Genomic DNA, 17,487 nt, shown 5'->3' on the forward strand with positions numbered 1-17,487 from the left:
TTCTGAAAAGCCAAATTCCCTCACCGCATGTTTGATTGTATCACTGTACAGGTTGGGATAAAAAGTACAACACTCCTTGACTTGCAGAAGCTGACTGAGTCCAGTTCCAGCTGAAAGAAATGCCTGAAACATCTGATGTCTTTCTGACAAAGTAAGGCAGATGTTTTTAAAGTTTTTCAGGTGCCTGGCACATATCTTAAAGTATGCGTGTTTACTTTCAAAACGCATAGTCCACACTCTGATTAAATGGCCAAATTTCAATATTAGTGCTGGATAGTGCCGCAGGAAATGGTGTTTTGGTTTTAGTGGACTTCCAGGAAATAAACCCTTTCGTGATTCCAAATATTCTTGGATTATAATGTCAAGATAGGCTACCTGTGACAGTGAAATCTTTTGTGCGCAAATCATGTCAACGATATCTTTAAGTTGGAGAGTTAACTGCCACACATTATCTTCTGCATTTTCAATTTTGTCACCAATTAATACAGGCAGCAACCTTAAAAAGTTCCAATTCTGAATGGCCTGACCTGAAATCTTGGATGCATCTGAGTTGACAGTGCATGGCTTTGAGAGAGCATCAGCTTCTTTGTACTTGAACTGTCTAGTCCGTCGGTTTAAAAGTGAATATGTAAACCATTTCTTTTTCTTATTGAAGTACTTCAAGTACAGTGCAACATCATAGGATAAAATACCCTCAAAGATGTCATGGCCCAAACAAGGTGGGAGTCCAGGCTGGCAAACATGAAAAGCTTTAAGAGTATTAAAGACTGAGTTTACCTTTATGCCTTTGACTTCTCGGTAGTCTTCTCCAAGGTCACCAACAGCAGTATCGTAGCTTTCAGGGGTGCGCTGTGGACCACAGACATTAGGATCATTACTTTCAAACTCATGTCGTGTGATTTCACAATACCTGCAAAAATACTGAGAACGACTGAAGTTTTCAGTGAACCCTCCAATGCCATGTGAACCCAAATTATCACCAGCAATGCAGTAAACAGCTGCTTTCACAGTTTCACTCCCCACAGTTATCCCATTTTCCTCCAAATCTTTTAAATCCGCTAACATCTCTGACAAAACTTTTGACCATCCAAACTGTTTTATGTCACTCTCTACACACAACAAAACAAGGGACATGTGATCAGTGCTGGACCGCACATGGACAGGTAAGTTTGCAACAGAGAGATAGACAGCAACAACTTTGTGTTTTTTTTTAGAGGAGCCGAGGGGGTTGACAACCTCGAATGCGTCCTGGTACAGGATTAGCTCGAGGGATCCGGGGTTCTCCCTGAAAAACTGGTTGGACTTAAAACTCTGTCCATCAGTTATGTCTCCAAAAACATCTGAATCTGTTTCATAAGACTGTTGTGACACTGAGTTCTTCCAGAGTTGGGATTCTAATAGGTTATTTAGTCTTCATTTAACTGGTACATAGTAAGCAAACCGTGGTGTCCTATTGTCATCATTTCCCAACGGTACTTTTACAGGCTCTATGTATTGAAACATTTTTTTGAATGTCTGAGCTCTTGAATATATTGTTCTCATTGGTCCTTGATGGCAAACAGAGAACAGATCTGAATCTTTGACACAATCACAGATTTTAGCGATAGCATCATCTGCGAGGCACATGTCTTCCTTTAGAAGTGAGTGTAGTTTGTTTAGTGTATAATCCTGACCCAACTCATGGACATTTTGAATCTCCTCAACAATCGTCTGTACTGTTGAAGCTGGAAGAAGGAGCTGCCCTTGTAGTTTTAAGTAGAACAAACACACATTTCTTAGAAAGGTATCGCTAAAATTCTCTGGCATTTCAGTGCTTTCATTTGTTGGTGTATTATCTGAGCTCTGAGGAGCATCTTCACATGCACTGACAACAGTAGTCTGAGGGACAGTTTCCCTGTACATGTCACTTATGCTATCGATCAAGCATGTTCTATGTTTCCTGGACATATGAGCAGTAAAGGAGGATTTCACTGTGAAAATATTTTTACAACCAGCTATGGGACACATCACAGGTCGCCCCTCAATAATATGCTCCTTTAAGTGGGCTACAAGTTCATTCACTGTGTGAAACTGGCGCTCACACATGGAAATGGCGCATTTTAGGTCTGTAACAACTGCTCTAGCAGTAACAGAGGGATGTGGAGCATTGTGAACACGATAAAAAATGAGCTTTAAAAGCTGCATAAGTACAAAATGTTCGCTTGCAGTCGCAGCTGACACATTTGAAAATGCAACGTGGTTCATTCCTATGAACTCTACAATGCAGCACATAACCCCTTGTTGTCTCAAGTGTTTTACTGCAAAAAGCACAGGTAATCATTTTTAGTAACTAAGGTAAGTACAGCATACACCAGCGTTTGATAACTGACCGTTAAGCATCAGCGACATTCATTTAGACAAGAAAAAAAAAACGAGTCAATAGTTATATTATGAAAACGGCAAATAATTATATCAGATAACCATCACACTGCTAAGGCATTTACACACAACTACAGGCGAAACGAGCTAACGTCTGCATCCGCTGAGCGCCAAAATTTGAAAAGAGAAAAAAAGACGTCTCCCGCTCGACCACATAACGGACGTGTACATGAACAAATCCGCGGCGAAGGATGTAACTGAATGACCAATACACCAAAAAATAAAAGTTAGTCACACACGAAAAACCACAAGCTAACAGAAAGTCTACTTCCCGGGAGCGGCAATATTTGAAAAAGGAACTTCAACGTTTATCGTGTGACTGCTAGACCAGAGCTAGCGAGCTTTGCAACACCGGAAAGTTAGCAACTACAGAAAAAATGTCAAGCTAGCATCTTATCTTTAGGTCAACAGAGTTAATGATGAAGCGGATTAAGTTTGAAAAGCATAATTTAACTTACCAGTGCTTTATGTCGTGTTCCAACCGCTTCCAAAGCTGGCAGACTGATGGACGTGGGGTCATAAGCTTGTCTGTGAAAGCCGCGTGAAATCTTCCGGAGACGTTACATGTGATGCATTCAATGTTAACTCCGTCAAACGAGAAACGAGAACACTTCATATCATCCAAAGAAAGTGCTATGATGTGTTCAAATGACAGATCAAGAAACGGAATTTTTAATTTTTGAAGAGAAATGTAAAGCAGTGAAGATGATAAATGCTAGTTTTATTACTACTACTAATTCATAGTAACTACTACTGTTACTATGAATTAGGATTTTGAGAATTGTGATTAATATAACAAAACAGGACGACTCAGACACACTATATGTCCTTAATTTATTTATCTATTTAATTTTAACCAGGACTCGCTAAAGTAGGCCTGCTATATGTTTTGTATTAAGGAAAGTCAAGTTGAGTTTAGTAATATCTATTGTAGTCAATGACCGTAGTATTATAATTTAGACATAAGTGATAAACACAAAGACGTTGCTTTAAACCTTTAGCTAAGTAGTAATTGTTAGTTCTGCTCTTTTATGTTTGTTAAAAAAAATATATACTTTTTTCAATCATATGATAGTTTTAGTTTTCGGCCTATATTTTAATTATTTAAAAAGGTATATAACATGAATAAATGTTCTTAAATTGTACAGTTCATCCCTGTAAAAATGAAGCTCCCAACAGGAATTACCCATTATTTTAACACCTTAATGCTGTAACTCTAACCTCATTGTATTGTTTATTGCATTACAGGTTTTCTCTGTCTATGTTACAGCAATCTGTAGATTCTACAAAGAAATTTGATTCTTTTCACATAATTTTACTTTAAAAATAACAGTTTTGTTCTGTATTTTACAAAAAATAGTTGTCAAATAAACAGGTTTTCTTTGTTTTTCTGTTTACATTTTTATGATGTCATGATTTTACAGCATTTCACTGTCAATTTCACAGACATTTTTTACAGTGCATGTAAAGATTTAGACAGGTCTATCAGCCTTTGTTAAATGAGACAAACTGTTACTTACACTAGGGGTAAGAGCACATTCACTGTTTATGCCCTAGGCCATCAATGTGAGTTTTTCTTTGAGATTATACTGACTGTTATTATCTAAGATACCTCTGCTCTTGGGACAGGTTTGATGACTCAGAAGGGGAGTCCTTCGCCATCTGCCCCCAACAGGGCTCTAGGGGAACCAGCTGGCCTCCTGAACGACCAGAGAACTCAGACAACCAGAGGAATGTCAGACGAACGAGCCAAACCTCCATCCAGATTCCTCCTGTGACTATCACCTCCCCACCTGGAGAGACCACCCTCATACAAAGTCAGTGCCAACAGAATGCCTACAGAATGCACACACAATGTGTCTGAGATTACTTTCATGGCAGCTAGTACACTACAGGTCTTTTTCATACTTACAATTTTATAGTACAGTTTCATACATTCATTTTTGTATTGGTTCCTATTATTTGTTCAACCTGACACTATTATTACCACAGTACATAAGGGGACAGAACAAAATGCATGTGAGATGTAGACATAAATCAGGTTTTGTATTATAATATTAGTTATTTTCTTTCAAAGTTTAGGGCTTTGTTTGAACTACATTTGTTGCACAGAAGGGGCCTGGGGCCTCATGTACAAAGACTTGCATGGATTTCATACTGAAACCTGGCGTACGCTACAATCCAGTAAACTCTGCACACACAAAAAAATCCTGATGAATAAAACTGAGTGTACGCCAAGCACATTTCCATTGTGCATCCCACTCAGCGTGGAATTGACCGCACAAGTTGGAGTACCAGACTCGTCCCTCTCCACGCCCCCCATTTCATTATGCAAATTAGTATAAACAGGGCCTGCAGGTGAGATTCCCCTCTCTGCATGATCAGATAACAGTAACAAGCCTTGAGTAAGAAAGGTCAGAAGAGGAACTTCACAGAATGTGAGTTGGAGACGCTCTTCAATGACAATGAAGTCGTGCCAAAATAGTCCTTTTGGCACGCTGTCCTCTGGCAGCAACAGCAAACACAGGAGGAGTGAGTGGGAGAGTGTGTGTGAGGCGGTGAATGCTGTGGGGTCAGAGCAGCACACACTTACAGAAGTCAAAAAGAAGTGGTCGGACATCAAGGTGGACATCAAGAGGAGGACTGTTGCCCACTGCCTAAGCATGGCCAAAACAGGCAGGGGGACAGAAGAGGATGAACTCACCCCGTTTGAGCAGCGTCGCCGCTATTGTGGGTCGGATCACCCCCAAGGTAAATATATTTTGTGTATTTGTGTAACTAACAAATTTATTCATTATACGGGTCATACAATAATCTGCTCACAGCCAAGCAAGGTAAAGGTTCTTGCGTAATCATGCCAGGATATTAAAGAGGAAATCAAGACTTTGACTCATGTTTAATTACTCAATTTATTATTTTCCAGCAGACAATAAGGCAGGAGAAGACTGTGAGACGCAGTCCCAGCCTCGTGTCACACACACAGGAGATTCCTCCAGCCTCCGTGTCCACCACCGATCCTCTGGATCCTCCACAACAGCCAGCTTCTGATGCTCGTCCAACTGGTCGTGTCCTCATCCGTGCTGTACTGGAGTCACATGAGGACATTGCGAGGGCAATCAGCAGCATCAATGAGTGCCTGGACCAATTGATAAATGTTCTCAGACATTAATACTACATTAAATGCATTTATCAACAAGTGAATTCTGCCTATTTATATGGTTGAAATCACATGTTGCCGGGCCCAAATCAAATCAAATCAAGTTTATTGTCGTTTTGCTGTACAGTAGTACAGGGAGTAGTCCAGGGAGCGGACACTGGAGAGTAGGAGCGACGGTCCTGCTGGTCTGGAGGTTAACCTTTAGCCTAGCATGGATCCCGGCTCTCTTCCCCCTTCTTTGTTTACGTTCGCACCGTTTGAGCTTGCTTCTCTCTCGGGTAACTGCCGGCGTGGTCTCCAATAGGACTCCGCATTGGAGCAGCATGTCCAAATCACAAGCGATCGCCACAATTCCAGCACTGTTCACTGTGCTGATGCCCAGCAAAGTCTCCCGGCCAAAAGTCTTGCGGAAAGAATGTCTGGGATAGGTAAGACACTCAAAATGTTCACGTTCATTGTCTCCTGAAGGGGCCGCTGTGTCTATGTGCGGCGCCATCCCTATGGCAACCATCAGAATAGCCTCCTGGGCAGGACTGGCATCGATGCGTCCAGTATCTGGTCATCTGGTGGGGGGGATGTGCTGCTCTGGCAGTGGGATGGCGTGCCAGTGTGTCTTATTGTGGAGGATGCCACATGCCATTACAATGCAGCACACCCCCAGTCCAGTCCAGGCATTGCCACCACCCCTTCAGCATGCCAACTGTCCTCTTGACAACTGATCCAGTGCTTCAATGGCATCATTGTACCTCCGCTTTTGGTCAGTCTGGGGGTTGGTGAGAGCGGTCATCAGCTAGGTTGTCAGTGGGTAGCCACGGTCACCTGGGGTCAATTAAACAGAGAGTCGACATCGACGGGAATATTTTGTACAAAATGAATTTTCCATTTGGTAATTTAACACACCACTAACAAGGATCACACACTATTGTGAGTGAATGCAGTTATGCAGTGGGAAAAATGTGACACTGATCAAGTCACTTTATTCATTTTTTGCACGTTTATTGACATAAGTACTTTACACACAGAGACGATAATTGGCTCGTTGGAAAGCTCTAACTCTCTAGTTTTTGGATAATTTCATCCCACACAGCTGGCATGGCTCGGCTCAATGTCGACTGGCAAAGTCCCGATCGGTCGGCCAGCTCCCTCTGAAATGACCCTGTGGCTGGGAAGCCCAGTGTGTTCAGCACCTGTATGGGCACAGGTAGGACATGGCTCCTGTGCTCCAGTAAAGGCTGCAGCTCCACACACAGTTCCAAGAGGATTGCCCTTGGGAACTTAAAGCAGCTGATGAGCCAGTCCTGAGACAAAAAAAATCCTCTGAGTCTCTGAAAAGATGTTCTCTTCCCACTGCTGTATTGGCAATATTCTCCAACAGTGCCAAAGCTGCCATGGTTGTTAACGGTATTTTCTGCACCATTTAACTCATACTTCTATATCCACTCATCTAATTGCAAACGCCTGGGTGTTGAATGAATTGTTCATCTGTGTATCTCTGATGTGCACATCACTTTGAGAAATGCCCTTTTTCACCTTATTGACAGTTTCCCAGTGTTAAAGAGTGATTGTGTCACGGTTTGAGATGCACCCCGGAACCTTGGTGTGGCTAAGTGTTTCTCCACAGGACTGTTATGTTCAGGGAATGCACCTGTGGATACCCAGCAGTATGTACTGTGAATGAATAAGCGTGTTACTAAAAAGTTCTGAAACTGTTACTGAGTGTGCGCGCATTATTGCTTCGTGGTTATAACACCTTTTTGGTGACGAGGATTAAGCCGACAGTGGAGTTAGGACCAAAGAAGATGTTTTAGTGCAGCGGTCCCCAACCACCGGGCCGCGGACCGGTACCGGGCCGTGGGTCATTTGGTACCGGGTCGCACAGATAGAATAAAAACGTTTTATTGGTTTATTTTTATTTCCAGCGGAGTCTGCAGGGTGTTTTATTTTGAAACATGACTAGCTCGTCTTCCCGTCACTTCCGTTTGTGCTCGTTTCCCGAACTTGACTGTCAGTTTTTATGCCCGGCTGCTAAACTGCTGCCCCACCATGATGCCTCCTGTTACAAAAGGACAATAAATTCTAATAACTTGTTTAACTGTAAATTAAATTGTATAATTCATCCTACATCCACCCAACCGGTCGAGGCAGATGGCCGTCCCTCCCTGAGCCTGGTTCTGTCGGAGGTTTTTTTCCCCCGTGGGGGTTTTCGGTTCCTTCCCACTGTTGCAGACTGCTTGCAGACTGCTGAAGCTTATAGGGAATCCAGATGTTTTGGATTGTTGGGTGTTTCTGTCTCTGCCTTTGTGAAGCGCTATGAGATGACTGTTGTTGTAAATATGCGCTATACAAATAAAATTGAATTGAATTGAATTGAATTGAATTGAATTGAATTAAACGAAACCGTCAGTCAAAAACAAACGTCTCAGGAGAGCTGCTTTGAAAGTGGGAGAGACTTGATACTGAGACAGGAGAAAAAGTAAACATATTAAGCAATAAAAATGAATTTTATTCATTTATGAAACTTTTCAATCGAAAAAAAAACAATTATTATTTGTTGTAATGACCGGTCCGTAGAAAAATGTCTTGCTTAAAACCGGTCCGTGGTGCAAAAAAGGTTGAAGACCGCTGTTTTTTTTAGTGTAGTTAGCAACATGGCTACAGTCGGCTTGTTTACTGAATTCGCCGATAGAGACGGCGGCTGGATTGAATGTGTCAAAAGGCTGGAACACTTTTTCCTGGCAAATGACATTCATGACGAAGGGAAGAAAAGGTCAATTCTTCTCAGTGTGTGCGGAGAAAAGACGTACAAGCTGATACGTAATTTAGCAAAGCCTCGGAAATCTGGAGATCTCGGTTTCAAAGAACTGGTAACGTTGGTGCAGAATCATCACTGCCTGAAACCCTCTGTGATTGTTCAACACTTCAAATTCCACACTCATTCATGTAAGCTGGGGGTTTCAGTCGCTGCGTTTGTGGCTGAGCTAAGACAGATATCCGAGCACTGTGAGTTGGGAATAGGCGCTTGTTAGGGGGAAACAGCACTTAACTTCAAAAAGGCGCCGGACATCACTCAGGCAATGGAAACGGCAGCTAACAACACTAAGGACATTCAAAAAGCTAATGGCAGTATGCAGCCAATCACTGTTCATCGTGTGTCCAAGGAAAAGAAAGACAAGCCACTAAAGTCAGTTAAGTGCTACTGATGTGGGGGAACACATTTTGCCAATGACTGTGGTTTTAATCTATCTAGTATCTGCCATAACTGCAGGAAGAAGGGGCACATAGCCAAGAAGTGCAGAGGCGGGCCTAAAGTTTAACCAGAAAAGAAGGGGAAATTGAAACCCAAGTGGACCACACACCACCTGCAGAGAGAGGCGCCTGAGGAAGAGTGTGCATTCAACATATTTAACCTCAGTGAGCCAAGAGCAGAGCCAATCTGTGCAACACTACAGGTGAATGGAAAACATGGAGGTGGACACAGGAGCCTGAACTTAAGTGATAAGTCAAGCCACCTACCACAGATTGTGGTGCTCGGGAGGGGCGCCTGCACTCAAAGAGACTAATATAAGACTGAGACAGTAGGGTGCCAGGATCGCTCGGTGGGTAGGGTGGGGGACCCATGTACAGGGGCTATAATCCCCGACGCAGCGGCCACAGTTCGATTCCAGCCAGTGGCTCATTTTCTGCATGTCATTCCCCCACTCTCCTCCCCACGTTTCTCTGTCTGTCTTCACTGTCAACTATCATTAAAGGCAGAAAAGCCCAAAAACTATCTTTTATGTGTCATAACAAGGCCAGGAGGCTACAGTGGGGCTACTGGTGGTGGAAGGAGAGGGGCCTAGTTTGCTGGGACATGACATCCTATAGAAAATCTGCCTGAACTGGAGAAAAATCAGGTGTGTTACAGTGATGGAGATATACTTGCCAAGAACGCAGACGTGTTCTAGGACGAGCTAGACACCATCCAGGGTACAACAGTTAAGTTGTGTGTGGACCCCAATGGACAGCCACGCTTTTTCAAACCACACACAGTGCCATACGCCATAAAGGCCAAAGCGGAGGCAGAGTTGGAAAGACTGCAGCAGCTAAGTGTCATCAAGCCTATTGAGTTCTCTGACTGGGTAGCCCCGATTGTGCCAGTGCTAAAAGGGGATAAGGAGGCGTGTGTATGTGGTGATTACAAACTGACAATAAATCAAGCCTCTCAGCTTGACTCTTATCCACTGCCCCGAGTGGAGGATCTGTTTGCCACGCTGGCAGGTGGGCAAACATTTACATAGCTGGACATGAGTCATGCATACCAGCAACTGCTGTTGGATGAAGAGTCTAAGAAACATGTGACAATCAACACCCACAAGGGACTGTTTAAGTACAACTGCTTAGTGTTTGGCGTCGCTTCCAGTCCAGCTATCTTCCAAAGCACAATGGACAATCTCCTGCAAAACATTCCCCATGTAGAGTGGAGAATGTCTACTTAGACAACATCTTGGCAACAGGCAGAACTGAAGAGGAGCATCTGCAAAATCTCTGTCAGGTGTTGAAGAGAAAGGCAAAAGCTGGGCTGCATTTGAAACGCAGCAAGTGTGTTTTCCAAGCTCCAACTGTCACCTACCTGGGCCAACGGATTTCAGCTCAGGGCCTGTCTCTGCTGGAAAAGAAAATGAAGACGACATAGGAGGCTCCAAGTCCAAAGAATGATGCAGAGCTCAGGTCATTTTTGGGCATAGTGAACTACTATGGGAAGTTTTTGCCTGATCTTTCTACTGTGCTCACTCCCCTCTACAAGTTATTACACAAGCTCAAGAGAAAGCATTTCAGCAGGTAAAAGAACTCTTACACTCAACACCCCTGCTCGTGCACTTTGATCCAGACAAGGACGTCATCTTATCCTGTGACACCTCCCCGTATGGCGTAGGAGCTGTCCTTGGAGGACGGCACAGAAAAGCCTATTGGGTATGTGTCACGCACATTTACAGCAGCTGAACAAGGCTACTCGCAGCTCGAGAAGACTGGGCTAGCAGTAGTTTTTGCTGTGAAATGTTTTCGTCAGTACGTGTACGGCCGTCCTTTTACTATCTTTACAGACCATAAGCACCTGCTGGGTCTGTTTAGTGAGTCTAAAGGTATCTCACCCATGGCTTCAGCATGTGAACAGCGCTGGGCATGAAAATTGTCAGTGTACCAGTATCACAAAGAGTACAAGGCAGGGAGTGAAAATGCAAATGCAGAGGCTTTCAGCCATCTCCCCCTCCCTGTCACGGCCAATCTGTGTAGCCTACCCCGAGAGACTGTTAGACTATTTACCTCCCTTGTGACAGCCAAACAAATCAAAATGTAGACTGACAGAGACCCAGTGCTGTCACAGGTTAAGCCCTGGCTCATGCAGGGCTGGCCAGCAGCAGTTGAGCAGGAAAAGCATAAACCTTATGCTAGGCGTCAGCAGGAGCTCAGTGTTCAAGATGGCTGCATCCTCTGGGGATCCAGAGTCATTGTCCCACCTCCAGGAAGAGCACAGATCATGGAAGTACTGCATGAAGCCCATCCAGGGGTGTCTCATATGAAAGGACTCACCAGGTCCTTTGTGTGGTGGCCGGGGTTGGACGCTGCCTTAGAAGAGAAGGCATGTTCACAATGTCAAGAAAACCAAAAGATGCCAGCAGCGACTCCACTCCACCAATGGGAGTGGCCGAGCCGCCCATGGTCCGGATTCCATCTGGATTTTGCTGGTCCATTTATGGGGCACATGTTCCTGGTGTTCGTGGACTCACATTCCAATTGGCTCGAAGCACACATAATGTCAAACATCACAGCTTCAGTCACCACTGATACACTCAGAAGCATCTTTGCTACACATGGTCTGCCAGATACTGTTGTCACTGACAATGGCCCCACTTTCACCAGTGATGTTTACAAGGAGTACATGGAGCAGAACGGGATCCGTCACATTTGCACTGCACCATATCACCCTGCCTCCAACGGCTTAGCAGAATGTGCAGCTGAGACACTGAAAGCGGGTCTATGCAAGATGTCAGGACATTCACTGGAAGTGAAGCTTTCATGTTTCCTGTTCCAGTACCCGATTAGTCCTCACTCAACCACCGACTTGACCCCAGCCAAGATGCTATTGGGGAGAAAGCCCAAATCTCATCTGGATCCACTTCACCCAGATGTGGGAGCCTGACTTGCCCGGTCGAGACCTAGACGAGAACTGCATGCTAGAGAGCGGTTGTTTAAGCCAGGGGACGGTGTTTGTGCCAGAAACTTTGGCAGTGGCTCACTGTGGCTGCCAGGTATCATTCACCGTTGTACTGGTCCTATGTCTGTTATTGTGGATTTGTGGGATGGCAGAATGGTTCACAGACACCTTGAGCATGTGCGAGCCCACATTGATGGAGGGGAAGGGGCCTCAGAATGTTCCACATGAGGACAGTGGGGACAGCTCTATGGACTGTGTGGTGGTACCAGTTACCCCTGAACACACTGATGAACTGCCGGTGCAAGTTGGTTTACCTTCACCAGCCCCAAATCTTCCAAAGGAGCACCATCTGCTCCTGAAACTGTGAGCTCTACAGCAGAACTGAGAAGGTCAAAGAGGCAGTCCAAGCCTCCAGATAGACTGAGGTTGTGAACTGTTATGTAAAGAAACGTTTGACTTCTGTTGGAAAAAAAAACAAAACTTGTTGGTCAGTGTTAAAATAAACAAATAAATACAATAGAAAAAATGTGTTTATACAGGTTGGGGGAAAAAATGTATACAACAGGGTCAGTTTAAGTGCTACATATTCTTGCTATGTGTTTTTGGTGAAGTGTCAAAATGTAGCTAAGTGACAACGTTGTTTTTATGCACCTGTGGATACCCAGCAGTATGCATTGTCAATGAGTAAGCGTGTTACTAAAAAGTTCTGAAACTGTTACAGTGTGCGTGCATTATTGCTTCGAGGCTATAACACCCAGCATCACCATCACCAGCAAGTGTCGCCAATGGCTCGAAAGCAATAGAAACGTGCGTACGCCAGTCAAGAAGTTAGCATGGAGGACCGCACATTTCTACGATCATTTCACTCTTGACACATCTAAAAGTGAGCATGGAAAAGTGCATACGCCACACGTTTGTGCGTACGCACCTTTTGTACATGAGGCCCCTGGTTATTTTTGCCTTTTCACAATAGAACGAATAATACCTGGGAAATTTTTTCCATTGGAACTCTCTTCACAATGTCTTGTTTTGAGGAGATAAGAAATAGAGAACATGATAGAAAGATACAAAATATAGAAAAACAATTGCAAAAATGAAATTATCTAATGATTTTAGATGTACTAGCACGTATATGCAAGTTCCAGCACCCGACACAGCTTGGAACCAAAAGCACACCATGTTTGGGCGAAGTCAAATTTTGTCATTTGATCACTGTTAGTTTTAATCAACAAAACTTTAAGACATTTTAGTCAATAGTCTCTACAATGATACAGTAGACAAACTCTCCTCAGTAAATCTGTTTAACGTTGTAATTTCACACCTCTGCCTGTTTAAACAGAAACGCTCTCTCTGTCTGTTTGTCCTCCTCACATAGCATTAGCATTGCCACCACAGCAACTTTCCACTAAAGAACAGCAACTCATTCAGAAACACACTTAGATTACAAACACACTTGACACACAACTTATACTGGCTCTATCTTATGATCTCTGTTTGTACAGATGCCGTAGTGCGGGCATCATAGACAGCCTGACCTAAATGACTTGAATTCTGAAGGAGCCCAACTTAGACCATATTATCAGTGGACTGGAACAATCTAAAGTTTAGATTTTGTAAAATGTGTTTCTTTTGACAGCAATATAAAAGCCACATTAGCATTACATCCACATCACCTGATAATGTTACATTAACTTACATTTTTGGAAATGTCGGTTTCTGCGGACACGTCTGCAGCAACAAATCAGGGACAGTCTGAAGTTAGGTGGTGATTATAGATGCTGATTTTACTTATTATGAAATTGTATCCAATGCTTCCAGTTACTGTTTTTTGTACATAGGCAAATGACCAACCATATGATTGTAGGTAGGTGGGGACTGATATCTGTTACAGCATGGCTTTCCTTATATATTCCTTATACATATATAGGGTGAAGATTCTTTGCGGTATCATAATGTGCCAAGCAAAGGTGGACAAAGAGATTACTTTTTTTTCTGAATTGCTGTTCTGAGGACAATAAATTATGTCCTGTAATGATTGTTGGGAGATGTTATTCAATGCTACTCTGCCATGTCTGACATTGTTGGTGTCTCTGATTATCTATCCTCACAGTGAACAGTATTGACTGTGAGACAGTGCCCATGAATGAGAAGACATTGGAGGATCTAGCTCAAAGTGGACCCAAACCTATTCTGCCTTACAGTTCGATGTTCATCTTTGGACAGGCCAATCCGTGAGTCACCTCAGCCTCCTTTATCCACCTGTTCACCTCCTTGTAGGACCTCCATTATGCATTGGAAGTTAGACTATGGAGAAATTGATGTTTTATTTTACATCTATAAAAATGTCATATCAAAACATGCTAAGATAACATGATATACCCATACTACACCAGAGTTAGAGCTAAGGTCTAGCAAGGCTGTATGTATTGAACTGTTCCTATCAGTCCAGCCTTCCAAGCAGCAAAATGCATTAGCTCTCAGCTTACTCATCTACTGTCTCTGTCAATGGAGTATAACATCACACACACACACACACACACACACACACACACACACACACACACAGAGTTTATATATTGAACACTGACAGGAACAATAATAGTGTTAAAAGTTGACTTTAGTGCTAGTGATATGAACTTTATATGTGACCCATCTGCATGGAAACAGTCGCATTGCGACTTGGCCTATATCCGAGATACAGCCCGATATATGTTAACACATGATAAAATATTGATTTTGGGTTTATTACTTAGATCGGTCCATTTAGTTGTTTTCTACATGTAGGTAACATATAATAATGTAAAAGTGAAAATTTTCTACATTTTTTAAGGTATTTTCTGAACGATGTCCACATCGCTCGCGGTGACGAGTGACTTCTTTCTGGTGTTACTGCTCATGCACACTGACGGTATTTGACAGCGAAATGGAGCATAATGTCGAATTTACTCAATTATGATGCTGATACGGATAAATTGTGGGTATTATTGGATGAGTGCCTTGTCACTGATCAAGATGAAGATACAGATCTGTCTGACAGTGACACAGATGCGGAAGAAGAGGTGTGTTTGTCAGGGTCCGATGATGAATTTGACTTGACTAGAGGAGGATGAGAGACTGCAGTTGAGAAAGCAAAGGCAGCTCCTGAAATATGTAATACGTAAGTACCAACCTGAGCTGTAAGTTTGATGCATGTGAATGCCTCTGAGCCTGTGATTTAAGCTAGTTTAATTTTTAAAAAATAAAGATATAGTTTAGTGTTAAGCAGCAGAAAGACACAATTTTAAAATGAATGCTAGAAAATTAGTGTCATGTGGACTGCAGTAAAAATCACTGTGCCAAACACTAAACACTGTATTTATGCATAAATGACAGCATGAATCAGTGTTCAAATGAATGCTTGCAACATGTTTATTCCACTGGAAAATTTCGGTTTTACAATGAACAAAGTTTCAATATATTTATTGATAAAGTGTAAATTTGTTAAATATCTAATGCTGAACAAAATACTGTTTTATGTTTGTGAATTTCAACTTTTTGGTCTCATTAATTGAAAAATTAAATAAATTGAAAAATTGATTTATTATTCACAGATAAACATGTCATGAATCAATCTGTGTTCTTAGATGCTTGGGGAAAGCTTTTGCCATTCATAATCACCAACAGGCCAATGACAGACCTTTGCTGGATCTGCCAAACAACCTTATCTAAACAGGGGCAGAAGACCAGAAATGTGACCAGCTCAGACAACTGGAGGAACATCTTAGGGTAGTCCATCTGGAAAGGTTGCTTTACAACAATATGGTAAACCAGCCAAAGAGGACCTGCCAAGCCTAAGATGTGCATCATATAAACTTACAAGCACTGACAATAATCACTTGTGTTATACTGTCAGTCAGTTGCAAAAACTGTCAATTAATAATAATTAGTACGTTACCAATTACTATAAAACTGGATAGTGCAAGATGACACATTACAATGATACATTTTGGGCATTTAGTCAAATTACAAAATTAGTGATCTGTTAATGTTATGTCGTTTTAATGGAAAATGCACACTAATTTTAGCTAAAAGACTTCTGCAAGACCGCCCCATATACCCATGCAGTTTCCATGCACTACGGCTTTGACTACGCACAGCAGGTTCGTCTGCCGAGTGACCCCTTAGCGCCAGGTCCAGTCTACTTCCCTTTTCCAAGGAAAGTGGGATTGCTTGGAATTTGCTGTGAGGGCATTTCTCTGCAGATTAACTTTCTGATTGATGAAACCCATCTTATCTCTAAAGGGTCAAATGCAGTGGTATTTTACTTGCACTATTTCTTTGAGAATTTTGGACTTGGAGAAACCAGTCCTGATTTCCACTGTGACGATTGCTCTAACCAAAACAAAATTTGCTTTTTGTGGTTTTGTGCATGGCGTGTTGCAGGTGGTTTACACCAGTTCATAACTCTCAATTTACTAGTGTCTGGACATACCAAATTTGTCCCTGATGGATCATTTGGGCTTCTGAAAAAGGCATTCAAATGCCTTGCGGTGTCGGAGCTGTCTGAGCTGGACACGGTGGTGAATGAGAGCGCTTTTGTGAATTCAGCACAGTTGGATGGCACCGAAGACGGAACCTCATATGTACCTGTTGGCAATTGGCAGTGTCATTTGGATCCCTGTTTCAAACCATCACTAGGCATCAAGAAGTATCATCACTTCAGGTATTGCTCAAACAAAATTGTAACATGTAACTGTATAATTGTATTGACACTGAACAAGAAGAAGTTATTTGTGTACATGTATGTCATTATGGCAAATAAATATTATCTTAATGTGCATTTTTGTGGGAAATGTTTTTAATATTGATTTTACGCTGCTGATCCTGGAATTGCAAGAGTGATGATTTCTGCAGACAGCAAGGAAGAAGAAGTCTGTTGTTCAAGTCTAATGTGCTGACCTACAAAACTCACCACTAACCCCTGTAACTCCTTCTGGACTTGATAGCAAATGACAGTGGTACCTGTATAATAACATTAGACATTTTGTCAAAGAGGAGTATAGGGAAACGATGTGTCCCAAACCAAGTGAGACAATGAAAGGAATGAACACTTCTGATGGACACGAAGATTACAGAACAGGCAACACAGGCACGAACATCTACCAGTGGTCAGAGAGGTCAGGGTGGTCAAGTTTAACGTTCATTTCATACTGACAATGAGCAACAACACATTTAGGAACAGTTACAGATATGTCTTATGATATATGGAAAAAGTGACAAATCTCCCATTTACTACATTCCCAACTCATGGATATCAACTTTTATAAATTGTCTTTTCTTTCCAAAATTGTTCCATCCATCCATTATCTATACACCGCTTAATCCTCACTTGGGTCGCAGGGGGGCTGGAACCTATCCCAGCTGACTTCGGGAGAAGGCAGGGGACACCCAGGACAGGTCGCCAGTCTATCACAGGGCTACACTTAGAGACATACAACCAAGCACATTCACATTCACACCTACGTGTCACGGCCCAGTAGCCGTAAAAACAGGTGTGCGGGACCCAAGCGAGAGAGAGGTGAGTTAAGGAGGTAAAAGGTTTATTCGGGAGACCCGGGGAGTGAGGGGGGCACCAGGAGGCAGGGGAGGGATCCGGGGGTCCACGGTGCAGCCTGAAATCCAGTGGTGAGGGTGGTGTCTCGTGCCAGTGCTCGTGAGGGGAGATGTGAGGGCGGCGTGA

General features: G+C 42.8%; 1 protein-coding gene across 1 annotated transcript in view; it reads left to right on the forward strand.

Moving 5' to 3' along the window:
• The first annotated feature begins 1,155 nt into the window (after positions 1-1,155).
• The window catches only part of LOC103367574 (voltage-dependent N-type calcium channel subunit alpha-1B-like), a 160,932-nt gene continuing 144,600 nt past the window's right edge, over positions 1,156-17,487 (forward strand). The window contains exons 1-3 of the mRNA XM_008295651.1: positions 1,156-1,163; positions 4,048-4,235; positions 13,879-13,999. Of these exons, the coding sequence (XP_008293873.1) occupies positions 1,156-1,163; positions 4,048-4,235; positions 13,879-13,999 (317 nt within the window). The remainder of the gene's footprint in view (positions 1,164-4,047; positions 4,236-13,878; positions 14,000-17,487) is intronic.

The sequence above is a fragment of the Stegastes partitus genome, unplaced genomic scaffold (assembly GCF_000690725.1).
Source record: "Stegastes partitus isolate 25-593 unplaced genomic scaffold, Stegastes_partitus-1.0.2 Scaffold1063, whole genome shotgun sequence".
Classification (NCBI taxonomy): Eukaryota; Metazoa; Chordata; class Actinopteri; family Pomacentridae; genus Stegastes; species Stegastes partitus.